At 38.2% G+C, this 21,325-nt stretch overlaps 1 protein-coding gene across 2 annotated transcripts in view; it reads right to left on the bottom strand.

Annotated features, from left to right (window-relative positions):
• Positions 1–21,325, bottom strand: part of HIBADH (3-hydroxyisobutyrate dehydrogenase) — a 104,439-nt gene that overhangs the window by 68,621 nt on the left and 14,493 nt on the right. For both annotated transcript variants that reach the window (XM_037041242.1, XM_037041243.1), the window contains exons 3-4: positions 19,211–19,320; positions 16,590–16,711 (exon numbers count right to left, since the gene is read on the bottom strand). In XM_037041242.1, coding sequence (XP_036897137.1) covers positions 16,590–16,711; positions 19,211–19,320 — 232 coding nt within the window. The remainder of the gene's footprint in view (positions 1–16,589; positions 16,712–19,210; positions 19,321–21,325) is intronic.

The following is a 21,325-nucleotide window of genomic DNA, read 5'->3' as shown; positions in this document are numbered from 1 at the left end:
ATCTAATATTTATAGAAAAGTACTAAAATTATTTAAACTTTAAAATCTAACATTAAAAATACTGTAAGGCCTATGCACCAGCTTTTCTTTGAAGGCCACATTAACTGTCTCCTAGTCAGCAAAGTTAGTTGTTTTACTTTCTTAATTTTCAAGTATGTGAAAAAGAATGAACTATGATAACTATCTTTAATAAAATTTGTAATTAAATCCATCTCAGAAACTGAAATCTCAGCTCTCCAAACAATAAAGTTCATTAAGTATTTTATCTAAAATCAAATAAACATGTTCTATGGACATAGTTTAAGGTATGTAAAAACTCCATAATGTATGTACATGATAAAAACCATTAAGAATCACATTTCAAATTTAAAAAAAACATTTCCCCCTACAAGACTCCAGAAGTATCAGTACACGGCTTTAACTTTTAACATTTACTTTTGGCACTGCTTTCCTTTCCTTTCCATCATAGCTTCCCCTACATCCCAACACATAAATAAAATAGATCATTTAGGCCCGTGGTATTTTGGTACAGAACCCCTCCTCCTCCACTTGGACAGTCCTGCCTTTTATATGTATGTGGAGGTTCCCATGGCAACACTCACTTACACCAATACTACTTCCAACTAAAGTGGGAGACGCCAAAATCTAAATCCTTCATTACTAAAACTACATACACCCAAATGAGAAAGGATTTTTTTGACTACTATTTTTTAATAAAAAGTACATTTCTGGAGTTTCAGCAAAAAAGTCACTTATTATTATAGAAATAACTAGAAAGACAATTGTAGGCAATTATATATATATATATATATGCATATTATTATGTAAGATTTGTATGCACTTGCTCTTACTATATAAAACTGATGTGCTAAGCTAGGAGACTTAACTATAATTATGAATAGTCAGTGTAATTTTTATTTAATCCTATTGTATCAAATTCTATTTTTTTCATCACTGGCTAAAAAACCCTGGTGAGATGTTCTAACGAAACTAGCCAAGAAGCAATTCACGGACAGCAGGAGGCAATTCCAGAACACAGGCACAATCTATAAAGAGAAACCAATACAGCTTTTTGATGTTAAATAAGCAGAAATATCAGCACACAACAAAGCTAACAGGCAGACTGTTGTATCAAGTTCAAAACCGAAATATTCAAGAGTCAAATGTCATGAGCACCTTTGTCCAGACTATTTAAAAATGTGAAGTTTTTATAATTCTTGAAACAAAGTTCTTTCTTTGTAATACTGAAGGCTGTGTATGTTCAGTTTTAGTACAACACACACTCCAAGCGAGTTATTCAGAACAGAGGGAAGGGGAGAGTCTGGGGTGGGAGTTAAAAGCAGGAGCATCAAGGTGGGAGGTCAAACACTTTCTTTGAAAACATATACATTTCCTAATCAGGCTGTGCACACTACGAAATCTCAGAGAAGAGGCTTGAGTATAAAGTTGAGGGACATTTCATAAAGCTTTTTGATAAATGATCAAAGCTAAGCATGAAACGTCTCTCTGCATGGTGAATACATTTTTCTAAAGGATAAAAATCAATACAAGGTACAATGAACCTTATTTATTCTGACAACATATCATAGCATCTAGAGAATTGTATTAAATAATTTAATTGTTTCTGGAGTTTCTTAACACATGGGTTTATAAAAATAAAACAATACACATTTTAAGGAACATAATCTTAACTTTTACAAAATTTATGGTCTATTTATTTATTTGCTTTTATGCATTTTCTTAAAATGAGTTAATTCAAAACACTGAAGAGACTCACTCCCTCAAAACCAGGACAGGAAACTGCAGGAATTTACTTTCCCAAAAACAACTCGAGACACGAACATGAACTGCCTAATGAATCATAGCTATGCTTGTGAAAAGGACCGACTTGCACCTTTCAGAAGTCTTTCCCTCTTTTTAAAAATTCCCATACAGCAAAACCTACTGGCACCTTTTTTTATAAGGGTTGTGTGTGTGTGTGTGTGTGTCGGGGTTGGGGGCGGGAGGGGGGGACTGCAAACACAGAGGGGATTTTTGCAACATTTGTAAGGGTTTTCATAGGCAGGATCCTCTCTGGAGTGTTTAAACAAGTAAAACAAAACAAAATAACCAACTGTTAAATGTTCATTTATAAACAAACAAACAAAAAAGCTACCCTCTGCAAATGTTTCAACATTTTAATTTACTTTCATTTCAGTGCAACATTAACCACCTAAAAGCAAATGTTTGCAGAGGTCAGAAATCTTTTCAGTTCTTCAGAGACATTTAATCGACCCTGATGCAGATTTTTAAGCAAACTTCAAAAACAAAATCTAGAGAAAGTATCAGGCCCTCTCCTCCCTCCCTCACAAGCAGGTTGGGATGCAATGCCATCTGGTGGCACAGAGAAAACTCCTGAGGCGGCTGAGGTTTTCAGAACCATAGCTGTTCTATGAAAGCTGACCAACCCCCTTTTGATTCCTCGACCCTCCCCCAAAACAAGTTATTCGTCCCAGAGTTGAACAATAAATGATCACTTTGATTTTAAAACTTTAAAAGTTTTACACAATTTACTACAGGTGACAATTCCTCAGTGTTTAAATAGCAAGAAAGAAGCAAGATGTGCTTTTCCCCCAAAAACCTACATTGTCCCAGAGCTTTAATTTTTAAAAGATGAAATGTTTAAGAATGGGGGAGAAGGTAGGGATGGGGTAACCGAGCTGCTTTGTAAAATTACACTGTATAATTAATTCCATGGTAAGAATGTTTTTATGGTGTGTTTTGGTGACCTTTTATTACCATCAAGTTCACAATGCTGGTGGGCTGCCTTTTAATCCCTCCGCAGACAAAGGCCCTAAATAAACACAGATCCCTTCCTGGGAAAAAGTCCGCTCTGGTTAAATGGTAAGGAAATGAGTAAATCATTAGTAATCTTTAAAGCCAAAGCTATAAACTCAAGTTACCTTAAGTTGAAATGAAAGTGTCCTGCAAGAGTTTCAAAGTTCTGTCACAGATAGAAATCTCCAGTTCTTGACTCCAGACTAGGCGCCAGCTGATAAACAAACAATTTAAGTCAAGAGCTGGAGAATTCCCAGCTTTTTCATTTAATGGCTTTGGCCAAGAGTATTTATTGCCTCCAGTTTTATTCTCACTTAGCTCTAAGAGGAAATTTAAACTCATCATTATCTTAAAGCTCCATATGGGTAGCAGCCAGCTCACCTGATATGATAAAGTTCCTCTTACTTGGTACCAGTTTGATTCTCTACTAGAAGTGATGTAATAATGTAAGCTAATTAACTATAATTTTAGGTTGACTTTTTAACAGGCTAAATAAATTTTGTTCAATATAGTTTATATTCCCACTTGGGGTAGTAACAATTCCAAAAAGTTTAACTTTACAGTTTTACTCCAAACTACCAGCTCAAATGGAAAAGGATAATGTAATGTCTTTCTTATTCCCCGAAAATGCTCCTGCCTCTCTCCCTCCCCTCCCTTCTTTCCCCTTGTCCACTAGCCCTTAAATGTTATAGAAAGTAACTTCTGTATCAAATACAGACTATTCCTATTAACTTCAAAATAACCAGTATTGCTCGGTCTCTTTCCTAACAGAGCAGTGTGCAAGATTTAAGATGTCAATGCCCAATCATGAAAAGCTGTTGACTTTATACAAGCACTAAGAAGAATATAAAAGTACAGCCCAATCACGGACCATGAGATACCATCAAGTATTTCTAAGTGCTGTTTTTAAAAGTTTGCTATTAAAGACTGCAGATCTCAGAGCCAGAATTAGGTTGTTGTTCTTATTCCTTCCTCAAAATTATCATTGACATTTAGGGAAAAAAATTCTTGTCTCTACTTAGGATTTTAAGTCAAAATCATTCTTTTATCTGAAGGCTTGCAGCTATCTGACAATCACAACAAATCAACTACCCTTCTCCCTGGAGCTGCTTATCCAGTAAAAAATGCTGCAGAAAATTTGTATAGCCTAAGGTAAATGGTTAATAAAATATGACATTAATGCAAAGAAAAATTCCTTCCCTCCCACTTCTTAAATTTCAGAATGTTTTACAAACCTATCTTGGCTGGAAAAGCCAATTATTTCAGTGTCTGCCAAGACTATTTTTCTACTCTTTTAATGTATGTGCATAGTACATTACAAATATTGGCCACTGGAGAATATGTATTACCCACCCATAAGGATTAGGGATTATGAAGTATAATTAATGATATAAAATTATTTGTATGCCTTGTATTGTTTAATTCTAATAAAAAAAACAACTCCCTAAGAACAATGCTGTCTTAGAGACTGCAATGGAAGAAAAAAAAACATGACTACATCTAATGGTCAACGACTCAATAGGAAAAGATATCAGAAAGAAATCATGAAGTTCTTAATACTTAGAAGAGTCCACATCTGTCCTATCACTGGAAGGAGTTTAAGGTAAATACCAAACAGCAACAAAAACCCTGTACTTTCAGGTCAAGTTATAATCACTTCAAGGCAGAAGGGGAAGGCAAGGCTCCCACCACGCCTTCACTGGCCTCGCCGTGAATGGGAGGAGGGAGGGTGGAGGATGGCTATGGTGAAATGTGCGTGTAACTCTAAAATGCTCACGACCAAAACACACCAAGGAATGCAAAACAAAACAGAATCGTATGGCAAATACATGCAAAGAAGAATTTAAACTCAACATATTTTTCATCTGCTAATGTCATCAAACCATCTTTAAGAACAGCAGACATCTAGAAAATGGGAGTAAGTCTGACAATGGTTTGATCAAGGTCCTTGTCAAATGTTTAATTCCACACGCTCTGCCCACCTTGCTCCCGTGCTGCCTGGGATCGCAGGCAAAACAAAACAAAGTAACAGAACACATAAGGTACACTGGAACTCATTTTGCACTGCTTAGGAATCGACTGACCTTAGTGAAAAATAAATTATATATCAGCCATAGCTTCAGATCTATTTACTAAACCTATTTCACCTTTATATAAACACCACTAGGCAGTCGTGAACTAGTCACCAGACCCAATTGTGTCTGGTCTGACTTACATCCTGAATGGCAATTAAAAAACATTAAAAATACCCTGGGATTACTTCAGGCAGGACCCCTGCCTTATCCATGCACTTTCTAACACAACATGTGAAGAGAACAGTGTCCCTCCCTCCACCACAGGGCAGAGCCTGGCAAGAGCAACCCTGGTAATGGCTACTTCACTGGAAATTGCCATGCAATTAAAATCTCACCTGCAGATTTGGAAATGAAGGAATTTGCAAACTGCAAGAAAGCAAATTCCTAGAAATAAACTAGGTTGCTGGAGATACTACTAAGAATGAATGATAACAGTAATACAACACATAAGTGAAGGGAGCACTTTGCCTTCTCTAACCCGTTCTTTTATTTTCTTAGGACACAAATTATTAAAGCTGCCTCAATGATGTTATCTTGGGCAGTGAGTCAGCAGTCTTCCCTCAGTGTGTTAAGAACTCATTAACACGTTATATGGGGACTCTTGTCCGTGACGCTGCTGTACTGGAGTCTTAGGCGTGCCAAAGAATGTAAAAGAGGTTTTTATGGGCACCTCTTCTCTGGGACTAATTTCAAAGAAATCTCTGTAATTTATTTACCAAACATTTCTGAACTACTCTGTAAACTGAAGAAAATCCCAGGGAAAAGTATCCACCAGGGACAAAAAAGGATACCTAATGGATACAGGGTAACAAGCACATCTCTTCATTGTGCTTTGCATTACTGTGCTCCACAGATGTTGCATTTTTTCCAAATTGAAGGTAAGACCGTCCGCCAGCGAAAAGAGTATGACTCACTTTACCGTGGTAGTCTGGGGCTGAACCTGCAGTATCTTCAGGGAATGCCTGTGAAATTGTGGGGAAATGTAAATGGCTAACATATTTAACCCATTTCTAGTATATCGGTATTGATGAGTCTTACGTCATTTCTAAGGAAATGGATTTGCCCATCGAAGTTACAATTTTTTTAATTATTTCAGTTACTAAAGCTTTATTTTTATTTTTCAATTACAGTTTACATTCAATATTATTTTGTATTAGTTCCACATGTACAGCATAGTGGTTACACAATCAAGTACTTTACAAAGTGTTACCCCCCCATATTTTCAGTTCCCACCTGGCACCATACATTATTACATTGTTACATTATTACATTATTGTTGACTACATTCCCCTATGCTGTACTTTACATCCCCATGCCTATTTTGTAACTACCAATTTGTGCTTTTTAAAAAAATCCTCACCCAAGGATGTGTTTATTGATTTTAGAAAGAGTAAAGGGGGGAGGGGGTGAGCAGGGAGAGAGAGACAGACAGAGAGAGAGATCCTGCAACCTAGATATATGTCCTGACCAGGGATTGAACCTGCAACCTTTTGGTGTAAGAGGGCAACATTTCAACCAATTGAACCACCAGGCCAGGGCCCAATTTGTGCTTCCTTTTTTATGTTTATTTTTTAATGGTTTTATTTATTTATTTTTAGAGAGAGGGGAAGGGAGGAAGAGAAACATCAACGAATACGAGATACATTGATCAGTTGCCTCTTGCACACTCCCAACTTGGGGCCTGGCTGGCAACCTAGGCATGTGCCCTGACTGGGAATCGAACTGGTGACCTGAGCCACAGCAGCCAGGGCCCAACTTGTGTTTCTTAATCCCTTCGCCTTTTTCACCTAATTCCCCAACTGCCCTCCCCTCTGGCAACCATCAGTCTTTGTATCTGAGTCTGTTTCTGTTTTGTTTGTTCATTTATATTGTTTTTTAGAATCCACATATAAGTGAAATCATATGATAGTTGTCTTTCATTAAAGCTGTAAATACCTCCCAACCAGACCAAGCAGAGGCTTATTTTATTTACTCTTTTCTGAGGTTAATTCAAGTCTCTCATACAAAAGTGAATACCACGAAGCACTTTCAAATTTGACAATAAATAACAGAAGTTGATAACTCAAGAAGAACCTAAAAATCATCATAGTAGTACGATTCTTTAAAGGGACAAACCCATGAAACTATATTAATCATGTCAAACCAAGTTATTTTAAAACATTCAAAAAATCAAACTGAGGAAACCCTAGAATGCCAGAATAAACACCATACACAATACTACTTTGCAATCAGACAGCTTGCAAGAGCATCAAAGACCTATTGTGACGGCCCTGCCCCCTCCACACATTATAAACCACAGCACATTCAGTTATGAAATTGGGTCAAAGAATTTGCTTTTTGGACAGAAATAGCAATGTGTCGGCCCAAAGCCAAGTGAAAGTGCCAAGTTATAAACCTCTCTAAGAAAATGTTTTAATGGAAATGCCAACAGACCCTTAACTAGAATGGTGTTAGGTGCCAAAATAGAAATAATTTTTGTTTTTGTGGTCCCTTTACCATAAATTAGATACAGATCTAATGGAAAAACAGTAGGTATCCAGTCTGGTGAGCAGCAAAGGCCAAGACTGCACACTGGGTTTTACAAACAACAATGGGAGTCTATATGGGGCTTTCATTGAAGAATTTCGCAAGCAAGGCTAGCGCTCTAAGAGAAACTCCTTAATAGGTTTTGTGATCACTACTCCACATTCTAAGAATACCTCCAACAAATTACTAAAATGCAGCCCGGCCAAGCAGAGTATAAAATCTGGTTTCCTGGTAGGGAACTGTTAAACAAACACATACACGCAAGTTCAATTATTTAATTCTGACGTTAAGCCCTAACTGGAATGATACCGTTTAGCAAATCAATGAGGCTTGCCGGCACAGAAAGCCTTGGGCTAACTGCAGGGGCCACTTCAGAGCCACTTCAACTCCAGGTCTCTATGCAAATCCACGGACATTAGGCAATCAGTGAGTTTATTCTTCAATTACTCAAGCACAGTTAAGTGCTGTAATTATGCCCTGAGAGCAGACTGAACAGTACTGGTCATTACTCACAAACAATAGTTTTTCATTTGCTTGATGTCCCGCATTCATTATACAACAGAGCTGAGCAAATTGCAACTAGCTCTGTGGTCACATGCCCATTCCACACTTTAAAAAAAAATACACATATCCAAAATGGTGCAACTAAACAACATCTGACATTAAAGAATGATTATACATTTTATAAAGAGGTGACTTAAACAAGACAGACAAGTTAGGGCATCACACTTAGGAGGCCCTGTCGTGGGCTAACTTCCGAAAAGCTCAGTTAGCTTGACTCTGACAACCACAGGCCGTTCAACAAAGGCATGATTTTAAACTTACAGGGAGCTGAGGTTTGGATGACTTGATTTAACAAACTGAGTGAAAACTGTTGCGTCCTGGTGATACACAGATAAATGCTCTGCAAACATGGGGAGACCGTTCAACAGCTCAGAGCCACTCCCTCCACTGGACACTTCCCCTCGCCCTGAGCACTCCCATTTCTGCTCAAATGTCACTTCCCCAGAGGAGCATCCTATCTACTCTCCGTCAAAGGGCCCCTCCTTACTGTCTGTCTCCTTGGTGACTGACTCTGTCTTCTTTTTCCTTCACAGTACTTATCACTGAAATTATGTTTTCATTTGTGAATCCTATTTCTACCAAATCGTAAGCTCTTAGGAGGTAAGACTCCGACTGCCCTTGAAGTCACGAGTCTAGTGCCCTAACATCTAGCTCGTGTAGAGTGCTCAGTATCTGTTCATTGCACGAAACGAAGGAGAAAGCACGCCTCAATCGAGGCGCTGTCAAGGAAAACAGATGAGCGTGTATAATTAGAGAACAATAAATAATCTTGTAAGAATATATAAATACAATAGCTTTAAGTATAAAACATTTCAGTGAAAAAACAATGAAAAGCTTCATTTTCAGAGGTCCTTTCTCTCTCTAAAAGTTCTAGGCTCTCCTAATATTCAAGTGAACTTCTTTTAATTTATTAACAGAATAACAACAACAACAAAAACTACATGTGATAAGAGAATTATATGAACTAACCAACTGCCTTTCTTCCTTGCTTAAAGAATATTTACACAAGGACTTCCATATCTAACTCCAAATACCACTGGTTCCCCTCGGATATATAAGGTATGTCCAGAAAAAGTCCAGCCATTGTTAATATAACAAGAATAGTTGGTGTGACATCAATGTAGCCTGGCAGCCAAGAAGAGGGGACTGGAACGCACATGGGTGAACAATGATGACTTCACTGTACTAGTCAGTGGGGGTGGTAGATGTTGTTGAGTGAGCATGTGCACTATGTGACCATCACACTCAGTGACTAAGTGAGCAGAGAAATGAAATCAGAGAAATCTGCCACATAATTTGTGTTAAATTTGAACATTACTTCACAGAAACTATTCAGATGATTCAGAAGGCTGCAGTTATGGGCCAGTGGTGATTGGCAGCTTTATCATGTCAATGTCTAGTGCAGTTTTTTGGCAAAACATCTAATTACCCAGGTGATTCAGCACCCCCTACAGCCCAGATTTGGTGTCCTGCAACCTCTGTCTTTTCCCAAAACTAAAATCATCTTCGAGAGGGAAGAGATTTCAGACTGCCAAAGAGATTCAGGAAAATAGGACGGGGCAGCCAATGGTGACTGGGAGAACCGTGTAAGGTCCCAAGATGCCTACTTCGAAGGGGCCTGAGGCATCATTGTCCCATGTACAGTGTTTCTTGTGTGTTCTTCAAGAAAGGTCTGTATTTTCATATTACATGGCTGGATATATTCTGAACAGACCTCATATATCATCTATGAGATTTCTAGCTGATCTTTAACATAAATTTTTAATTTCCAGAACTAAAAATCCTTCTGTTGCCCTGGAATCAGCATATAAATCAAATCTGGTATTATTTCCTGTCTTTCCATATCCATAAAGGTGACTGGGAGATAAGAGTCAAAATAAGCAGGAACAGCCACCGCAGAGAGGACAGAGCTGTGCTTCTCTACGCTGCCTGGCACGCTGCTGGGGGCGAACGGTTAACATGGCCTCCCTTTCTGGCTGTTAGGCCCTGAGAATGCTGCTGTGCTGCATTATTTTACGTTTTGTATATATTCTCAAATCACCTTATGTTTTCCTAAATTCTAAACTTCTAATGTAAGGACTTCCTCTTCAAGTTGTTCTGAATATTTATTATTCTACTTCCTTTAGCCTAATCTCACAACCTTGATCATAATCACACTCCCCAACAGCATCTAATAATAAAATGTCACGTTTTGATCATGGTAAACATGTACTGTCTGCCTGATGGATATTATTACAACATAGAGGCAGTTACTTAGTTTAACTTGAGAGAGAAGTCAATAGTCTGAAGATAAATAACCTGGAGAACAGCTTGGAAAGGAGAAGAAACTGCAGGGAAGGCTCAAAATATTTAACATTAATCATGAATTTAAAAAATAAAAAGATTCCTGATTCAGCCAACCACACTTTAGTAAATGCCCACCAGAGGACATACACTGGAGACAGAAATGAACAGGACAGGGTGCCTGCCCTCTTCGGAGTCTGGTGGAAGAAACTGGCACAAACAAGCATAACACAACACAGAAGCACGTGGAAAACAGCCTCGCTCTTGCTATACGAAACAAGCCCCTCCTCCATCTGCTTTCGGGTGTAATCCTGTTCAGCTCCAAGGCCTCACACCTCAGAACAGACCCTGTCCTACTCAAACCTGAACAAACCAGAGGTTTCTCAGGATTCCACTTTACTTTCTCTTTTCCTGTAGGTTTGATTAACCAGCCAGGTGGATCCCCAAAAAACAACTCTGGTACTATGCTAACTCATCAGCAGAACAAAAGACTCCCGATAGCCAGTTAATAAACACTCCAGGCTGGGGTCAACCCAACAGAACTGATGTGATCTCTCCAGGGTTCTCTGGATTCCGGCATAATGGCGTCTCGACCATCCCTTCTCACTGGCTCTGGAACAGAAATGGCCAGCGTCTTCCAGGTGAGAAGCCAGCCCCCAAGGGTTAGAAAAGAAGGCAGCTGCTCTCCTCAACATTTAACAGGATTCCCTCCATGGCAGTGCCCGTCAGCTAGCAAGAGAGTAGCCAGAGAACCAGCCACTGCAGTCAATAAAATTGTTCGAAATGGGGTTAGCAACAGGCAACTGCTATGAACAAGAGAGAAGACCACCACAGGATGGGGTCGAAGGGAAGGTTCTCTTCCCTTCTCTTTCCCCAAAGGGGGAAGAAAGTTATACTGACTTGGGAGAGAAGGATTCATTCTGCCTCTAGACCTGCTGCCAAGCTGGAGAGCACTGGATGGGCCACTTAACTTCTCTGGACCTGAATTTGTCACCTACAAAATAACAGAGCCAAACTAAATTATTGGTAAGGTCTCTTCTAATAATAAAAACCCAATTCTAAGAGCACAAGAAACACCTAGAAGCTAGACCTACTACTGAACCCCAGCAGTCCACAAGAATGCCAAAATGCCATTCACTAAATTTTTACCATCTCACCCAGATTTAGTGAGATCTGGAAAAGATCTCATATCAGCTCACCAGGGTAGCTACTCAGGTAATACATAGTCAAACATTCTCCTTTATAAAAAAAAAAATAGAGAGACATAAGTCAGGCTCCTGTTATAGCAGACATAATGCTTTTCTGAACTGGTTTAATAATAAAATACTTGAGCAACTTAGCTGTGGCACTGAAGTCGGCCCTTACACTAACAGCTTTTATTATAATTCTCCTTGCAGAAGACTTTATGCTGCGTACACTCAATAAGCACAGGTAGCACACTAACTGATATGGTAAGTCACAAACACTTCCACATAATTATGAAAATATCAACGCCATGGGCTCTCTCAGTTATCTATTGTTATGTGACACCTGCCCCAAAACTTAGTGGCTTTATTTGCTCACAATTCTGTGGGTGAGCAATTTAGACCATCGCAGCTGGGCAGGTCACTGCCGGGCAGCCCCAAGATCACCAACGCAGACACAGTCGCCTGGGAGCTTGACTTGGGCTGGGCATGCAGCCTTGTCTCCAGCAGGCTAGCACAGGCGTCTCTGTGCAGCCGTGGAGGAGGTCCCAGCAACAAGAGAGGGCAAGATTCAACGGACAACGTGCTTCCAAAGTCTATCCTGCATAACGTTTGCTCACACACCACCGGCCAAAGCGAGTCAGACAGCTAAGCCCAGTGTCGGTATAAGGAGTACACATACTGTAGATACAGTGTAGATCCAGGGATGTGAGGAATTAAGGGCCATAACCATAACAATGTCCCACAGTAACTGTTAGCTCTTTTTAGCCAAGTAGTAAGAGTGATTTTTATCATTTGAAGGATAGCCTTCCATTTAGCAATCCTTGTTTTCCTCTTAGAACAAATGAGAACTTTACAGAAAATAGTATCCCTTAATGCAGTGGAACAGGAAACAAACCTAGTCTTAGTCTTGAGCAAATGACAGGTTTCTCCAGTCTGGCCTTTCTAACCTCCAACTGGAAAGTAGAATCTACCTGCCACTGATACACAGTATGACCTTAAGAGAGTTACTTATTTTCTCCGGGTGTTACTTCCATCCCCGGTAAAATGGGGATTTCACCACTTGTCCTGTGTGTTGCACATGGTTGTTTTTCCAGCTGACCTGGATCCAAGTTTTTCAACATTTATTGAAGACCAACTATGTTCCAGGCTTGTGCTGGGAAAACAGAAACTATAAAGACACTTCCACACACTGTATGAGAATATAATACTTTAAAAACTGAAAAGACTCCAAATGTATATAAAGCATGATATATTTATGTAGAATACCACAGAGAAGTTAAAGTTAATGAACTACACGAAACAACCACGTACTGGGAGTACACTTGACACACCACACCAGGGCATCAGCCAAGGGGGTAAGTAGATGCTGAGGTCCCATCCACACTGGGTTGGCCAAACCACAAACCTTGCAGGCTTCATGTGTCTGGAGAAAGGAGTACTTTTTTCTTTTTACAGACCTGCCTTCTGCTTACCTAAGGGGCTGTTTCAGTACACAGGAAATACCTCTTGCTAGTTCTCACAAAAGCAAAGTAGCCCTGACTGGTGTGGCTCAGTGGGTTGGACGTCATCCCACAAACCAAAGGGTAGCAGGTTCGATTCCCCAGTTCAGTTCCCCAGTTTGATTCCCAGTGAGGGCACATGCCTAGGTTGTGGGCCAGGTCCCCAGTTGAGGGTGCTCAAGAAGCAACCACATATCCATGTTTCTTTCATTCTCCTTCTCCCTCCCTTCCCCGGTCTATAAAAATAAAGAAATAATATATATATATTTTTTAAAAGATGAAAACATACGGAGTTAAACTATAAAGAAAAGCATGGGAATGAGTCAAAATTCGGGTTATCAATTTCTACTAATTAGGGAGGAAAAAACAGGATTGAGAGACGTACACAAGAATTTCAAAGCTCTAGTTTTTATACTTACACTTTGTACCTTTGGATATTTTATAAGTATTTGGTATATATATATTCAACACTGGATAAGAACAACTGGAAAAAAAAGACTTGCTACCTGCACTCAAAAAGTTTAAGCTCTACAAGAGGAAGAGAATCAATGAGTGTGTGTGTGTGTATTTATACACACACGTGTGTATATATAAAAACATAAGAGCTATAATAGAATGTGAACTTTGAGGAAGGCACGCACAGTCCGACAACTTCATGCGGGAGCACCCGACTGGCTGAGGAGTGCCCCAGTGCTTTACAAAGCAGTGTCTACCCCAGAGCGGTACCTATACAAGTATTAAACAGTTATTCACAGGATAATTTCCGGTTTCAGGGTGATAATTACAACTGTGTATGCCACATTTGCTTTTGACTTTTTTAAAAGTATTTTATTTATTTTTATTTATCTTTAGAGGGGAAGGGAAAGAGAGAGGGAGAGAAATATCAATGTATGGTTGCCTCTCGTGGGTCCCCCTGCCGGGAACCGAGAACTGGCGTGCAACCCAGGCATGTGCCCTGACTGGGAATCGAACTGCGATCGTGTGGTTTGCAGGCCCACGCTCAATCCACTGAGCTACACCAGCCAGGGCTGCTTTTGACTTTTAAGAAAAACCTTAATTTAGAACTTAAGTAAAATTGTATTATTTGTAATAAGGGCACTGTGGACAGGAGCTGCTGTACGGAGGGTCTAATAAATATCAAATGAAACCTGGGAAAAATGATACAGTCACGATTCTTTTTATTTTACTCCCCAGAATAATAGTTAACAGGAAGCACAGAAAAATGCTGGACTAAAGAAACCAACCACTTGCTCAAAAATCCATGCAATTTATCTTCACAATCTACACGAGGTTAAAAAAACACTTCTCTTTAAAATGCTAACCACAGAGGAAGAAGTTCCCATTGACAGTTTTAGAACAATACCATATTTGTATCATCTCCATATAAGTACAAGTAAACTCATTATTTTAAAGTCTGAGATAAAGAATAGCTGTGGGGTAGAGAGAGTGGAATAAAATTGGAGGGGGGGACTTGAGTTTTATTCAAATTACCTCAAATATCCCATGTTTCAAGACTGATGGATAGGGAACTTTATAAAATTGTGGGCCTACCTTTGGTGTCTAAGCCAAGCTTTACACAGGTCCCTTTTCCTGAATTTTATTTAGTTAAAATGTAATCATTTTCAAACCAGACTACTTACAGAAAATTTCTTCTATTTTATTTTAACTGAGAAAGTGGAGCCATTTACAACCTACTATATTAAAAATATAAAAATAACTATGAGAAGACAAGTATAAGCTTCTATTACATACTTCTACTACAAATTACATGATAAACGTGTCAAACAATAAATTATCACAACCACCTCTACACAAAGCTTTCAACCAGTAATATAGTTCAGATTCAAGTGTATTCACTATTATAAATTAGTATTTTTTGCTACTAACTAAAACTACAAACTAGGGTTTAACAATAGGTTAACAGGAACAAGAGAGTAATTTCAGTTTATTCACAAAGACGACTCTATTTTAAAAGTTAAAATAACATTTAAAAATCAAATTGGTACTCCTCATTATCAAATGATAATTCTGGACCACACTCTCGAAGCAAAAGAGGATCGACAGCAAGATTGTATGGACCAGTTTCAAATCCTGTCACAGAGCCACTCGGACAAGAGTTGCTCAGTTTAGTTCCATTGCACTAAACACACACATACCCACACCAAGCTTACAACCGCTTGTTAGTACTTTGTGATCAAGGTGCCCATATCACCATTAACCAATGTCACTCCAATAAATGCAATCGTAAAAATAAAACTAAAAATTAAAAAAATTAAAACCACAATAAAAACAAATGTGCTGTATCACATTGTAAATCTTTACTCCTAAATCCTACTTAACCAATTCTATTATAACAATCAGAGGAGCTAACAATTATTTATACCTCTACCTATATTAAAAAATATATATTTTTAATAAAAATACATATGTATTTTTATAAGGTATATAAGATGCCTTTATAAGACAATTAGGTTCTTCATGAAAAAACAGAAACTGATTTAAATAAATATATTTTATTATTTCTTAATCCCAAAGCCTAAATCAAGTTCAATACAATTAGAAAATTGTAGAGAGTGGAAAAAATTATAGAGAGTGGAAAAATGCTATTCCACTCTCTACTGCTACACTATTATAAATATATATGTACGTACATGCATATGCGTGTGTGTTTGTGTGTGTGTATACAGATGGTATTTGGTTACACAGTAATTTTGGAAAATTTAGAAATTATGGAAAATCATAATACCCACAATCCTGCCATTCCAAAAATACCCAGTCACCCACTATTAATATTTGCTATAATAATAGCTTTGTGAATTTTATTAGTAGGGCCTATTATTAGTGGTGCTTACATTATTATTATTAGTAGGGCCTATTATAGTGGTTCTCTGACTGAGATGATATAATTTTTAAATATGTTAATGGGGTCATATATAGTTATAATTTTCTAACATGATGTCATCTGTGCATATATGAAATGGCCCGCATGTGGTTGTAGTGTTTGGTCTCTTTCACACATGGCTGGACTTGGTTTGCTAATACACTTCAACTTTTCACTTGTATACCCCTAACTGACATAGACCTATAGCTTCTCTTTCTCATGTTTCCGTCTGGTTTGAGTGTCAGAGTTATACGGGTCCTGCAGAATGAGTTGGAGAGCATTTCCTCTTTTTCTACAGACTGGAAAAGTTTGTATAAAATTGAGATGACCTGCTCCTTGAAATTTTGGTAACATTCAGCTACAAAATCATCCAGGCCTACTGTTTCCCTTATGAAATGATTTTTTTCTTCGATTTCTTTAAGAGTTATCACATTACACAAGCAAATAATTTCTTAAATCCGTTCTGAAAGTTAAATTTCCCAGGAATTGATCTATCCCCACCCACAGCAATCTGGACCAAAAATGGACAACCTTTCAAAATTGTGACACCTTCTTATCTGAATTTAGAATAAGCAATGTATTTGGAGAGCACTGAATCACATAAGTCGTTTTGTTTGTTTTTGTTTTTAACGAGGGAAATGGGAATCCCTGTAACAGGTCTAAAAATAACTGGATGTGTCTTGGGTACCACAACACCGTCATCACTACTTCTGACTCTAGACAGCCGCGGGGTGCATGTATGTCAGCCGCCACTTACCACCAGAAACAGGGGCATCCATGAAAACTGCTCCCATCTTCTCAACCTCTTTGGCCAATTCCTTGGAGACCGCAGGATCAATAGTACTGGAATCTATTAATAGTGAGCCTTTCTTCACTTTTCTAAGTAAATAAATAAAAAGAGTCTTTTTTAAAACTCTAGTTTTAAAAATACAGTTTACAATGCTGAATAAACATTTCATACAACTACCTACAGAACCAGAATCTGCTAAAAGCTGCTAGAGATCAAGGTTGCCTTTGGTGGCTTAGTGTTAAAAGCATTATCAGAAGTGATTCAAAATGTCAAATTCATTTTCTGATTAATTACAGCACAAAGGAAACCCACTCTTTCAAACAAACAAAAATAATCTAGTAAACTGGTGTAAATTCTGGTTTGGGATGAAATACACACTAACCACAATATGGGTTGGGTAAGCTGAGATTTAAGCGATTTAAAATACCTATTAACTTTAAAAGAGGCATTTGGTAGCATTTTAATTGTTGTTTATAAAGTAACTGGGTCTCTTTTAAAAGTAATTGATCTGTCTTCAAAAAGCCATATTATAAATTTCACATATCCATCTTATTGCTACTAGGTAGAATAAATGTAAGCAATTGAAATTTAGCCATTTGCTTCAGGATGGTGTGTTCTCTAATAACTAACTTTTTAAAGACAAAATAAAATACCAAACAGGCAAGGCAGAAAGGGAAATATAGGAAAGGACCTGAAAATCTCATTCTTTTTGTTCTTTATGGTAAATTTACATACTACATACTTCACTAAAAAGGGGAAGTAGCCTTTTCATGTACTATATTTCACATCAATATTAAATAGAATCTTACAGTAAAACATTTTTGTTTGCTCTGTAAATGCAAGCTATATACCTAGACAGTTCCCTTACAATCTATAACCTAACTGGCTAGGAAACTCTGACCTAAATTATAATTTATTTAAAGCACTATGGTTAACCTTTCATCCAAAATTCCCAAAGTTCTTGTTAACAGATAAACTAACCCAGAAGACATTTAATAAGAATTACAACTGGGAAATTAGAATTGAATGAATATAAATTTTGAATGGGCAAATAGATAATAATCATTGCTAAATACTACCAAAAAAAAGAAAAATCTTCCTATAGAAAAAACAGCACATAAAATGCTAATAACAATTTCAGACATAGGACTTGATCTGGTCCCAGTGCAGTAATGGTGTATGTCCCACAGGAAAACAAAACAAAACAGCACACTCTGATACAGATCACCTTGATAAGTAAAGTTTCACTTTGTGCAACCTAAAAATAAGAATTAAGTTTACCAGTCTTTAGTGATATTGGTACATTTAAGATCTTAAGTCTTTAAGAAATGGGAAATCATCTCAAAAATCACACATACACTGGGTGTAGAGAAATGATCCCACCCAGAAGGAAGTAAGAACCACCCATGAGAAGCAAATTACAATTCAATGTAAAGCCAAACTCTTTCAAAGCACTCCCTAAACAAGACTGCTCTGGTAGTTGGCCACCATATTCCTGAGTAAGGGATATTAATAAAGATAGAATTTGTCTCCACGCAAGTTTTTAGTAGCTTTTCCTTGAGAGGGAAAGCACGGCCATAACTGGAACAGACTAGGTCATGAGACAGCTAGGTCTTCTCGGGACCACACACACCGTGGGCCTGAGGGCTCCGTCCAATATGAGTGTCTTTCAACCTTCCCTGAAATCTAAACATTTATCTTATCACTTTTCTGCCTAATATCCAAGTGTCTTTTACTCCCAGGTTTGTTAGTTTCCCAAAGCAATTCAATTTCCAAAAACCTCAAGTTTCATATTATTACAGCTTCATGAAATTAAACCCTCTCTTTTTAGCCCTCCATATGTCTGCAGGGCCTACCAGTTCGTCCTACCTCGGTGTTGAAATTCAATAACAAAACAAGTTGGGAATAGGAACCACTAAGATCAGAAAACTGAATTGGGAATTCAACCACGGTCATCCTAACATAACCACAAGATTCTGGCAATAGACAGCAATTAACCAGAAGGTTCTTGAAGCCAGGGAAGCTAGGCGCTGGGTAGGAAACTCTGACCTAAATTATATTTGATTTAAAGAGCAACTGCTAACCTTTAATTCCAACTCCTCAAAATTCTTACTGCAGATGTACAAACCCAGAGGACATACAATAACTTTTTATTATATAATAAAATGTTAAATAATGGTGTTCTTTCCAATGTTTGGTTTTATTTTTCACAGAAACCTTTTTCTGAATTTCTATAAACCATGTTATGCTTGTAACATTTGTACACTTTTAACATGCAGGCTTTAAAAGACTCTTAAACATGTTGCCAATGAAAGCCTAAGTTTAATGCAAGAGTTAAAGGAAAGACACAGAAGCAAACAAAAAAAAAAGCAGAAAAAAACAACATATTCCCAAAAGTCACATACTTGACTTCAGTGAAAAAACAAACCCTTTACAATGAGGGAGCAACCACACTATTCACTTTTAAGAAAAAGAAATAGTACAGCAAGCTTTAAAAAACACTGACTGTAATTTCTTAAGAGTTCCAACAAATGTGAAATTCATGAACTATGGTAATGAGAAAATATCCACCGTTGAGAAATACATACTTTAGAATTCCATTTGCTCCAGAATAAGCTTCTATTGCGTTAGTACTGGTGGGCAACATTGTAATAATTCTGTCAGCTTTTTCAGCTACATCTGCTGGGGAAGACACTACCTTTAAAAAAAATTTAAAAGGCATGTTTAAATTAAGATGTAAGCAGTTTCTAGAGCACAAGTAGGATCCACTTTTTACGCATGCCAACAACACTGACAGTGAATAAAAATCCACCCCTGTTTCCAAATGACAAAAAAAGGAACTTACTGCCTAAAAGGGAGTCCATTCCTTACACACACATACAGATGTAGTTTGTATGGAATCAAATCTGTTTATTTTTAAAAGTGTGAAGTGAGTTGAGGGGGAAAGGGCAAAACCCAACAGTCCTGGGAATAGATACATTTCTCATGGAGTCCTCCAACTGGGACTCTGAAACAGTATACTTTTTGGTAGGTGCTTTCACTAAGAAAAACATTCTAGTACAACAGGGGCGAGTAACCAAACTACAGGATTCAGCAGTGATTTCAATGGACAGCAAAGTCCCATAGTAAAATGATCAAGCCCCAATCCTCCAATCCCTGTTTAAAAAAAAAAAAATTCAGCCTGTTTCAGAAACGGAAAGGTCAGGACAAGGACAGGAGCACCGCCTGCACTGATGGCCAATCCCACCACAAAGGCGGCAAGTGGGGGCTACCAGGACCCAGGTGGGAAACATACTCTGGGGTGACACACAAATGGGCATCAAGGTACGCTCTCCTTTCAACCCTCATTTCTGCCTCCACGATGACCATGAACACGCTGTGAAGCTACTCTCTGTCCTCTGTATGTGTGCGGGCCTGTGTGAGCATACGTGCCCTCCCTCACATCCCCCAACCGCCTGCTCTCTCGCCTGCTCTCTCTCATATCTACGCCTCAGTTCACTGGGCCAGCCAGGCGGCCACCAAGGAAGTCGGAAGGGACCAGGAGCTCACACCTTGACTCCGTCTCCTCTAACAGAAAGAAGCCCTTACTCCAAATATCACAAAAGCTCCTCGAAAGCCTTCTCTCTCTATAGAAAAAGACAAAAGATTAGCAGGAGGGTAATTGAAAATTTCTCCGTAGGATTATTGACACGTGCTAGAAACTGACATATTTTTCTACCAGGAAACACTGAAGTGATACGTGAGCATCACAGGAATGGGAAAGCCTCTGCGTCTCGTGTGCTGAAAATATACGTAACATTTTCTTATTGTCTTTGGTGCACAGTTCATGACAGTGGAGGAATGGGAAGCAAAGCGCAGTGTGTAACCTAAATATTATGAGCTGTAAGTAATCGTATTTCAATTTTCCATAATAGATTATCACCTTATAAATCAAATTCTAGATAAATACGATTTTTTAAGACATTTACTTTCTCTCTTTTTTTTTAGATTTATTTATTTTTAGAGAAGGGGAACGGAGAGAGAAAGAGAGGGAGAGAAATATCAATGAGTTGCCTCTCGCACGCCCCCAACTGGGGGTCTGGCCCGCAACCTGGGTGTGTGCCCTGACTGGGAATCAAACCAGTGACTTTTCAGTTCACAGGCTGACTCTTAATCCACTGAGCCACACCAACCGGGCTAAATGAGATTTTAACATAAAGTAATTTCCTAAATCATACCTTAAAGTTTCAGATACTCAACTATTCCAGCACTTTGTGTATTAACATTAAATGATAATATCAAACATCACAGACACTAAAACAACAAAAACAAAAGACATTCTCTTTTCAATGTTTCATTCTAAAAGCAATACAGCATTTTAGAGTCTACGACGTGGCATATTCAACATGTACATTTTGAAACATCATGCGGATCTGCCACAAATAATTCTGAAAAAATTTTTTCCACCAATCATAATGAAATACTTAAGTTAAATGGAAACCTTTCCTACACACATATAAATACTGAAATTCAAAAAGACACAACTATTTCCTGGTTCAAGTTCTCCCCAAAAAAGCACAGATCAGTAAGATGAGGAAATAAGAAAAGGAGAAGCTATAGGAGCCAGAGTTCTCTGTGCCCGACTGTATCAAGAACACGGGTTACAAAGAGAGCCCCGTCTGTGTGTCCCCACTTAAAAGATGTACTAGGCACAACACAAAACA

The sequence above is a fragment of the Sturnira hondurensis genome, unplaced genomic scaffold (genome assembly GCF_014824575.4).
Source record: "Sturnira hondurensis isolate 20B ecotype Veracruz unplaced genomic scaffold, ASM1482457v3 Scaffold0002840, whole genome shotgun sequence".
Taxonomy (NCBI): Eukaryota; Metazoa; Chordata; class Mammalia; order Chiroptera; family Phyllostomidae; genus Sturnira; species Sturnira hondurensis.
This window is presented reverse-complemented; position numbering and strand designations above follow the sequence as displayed.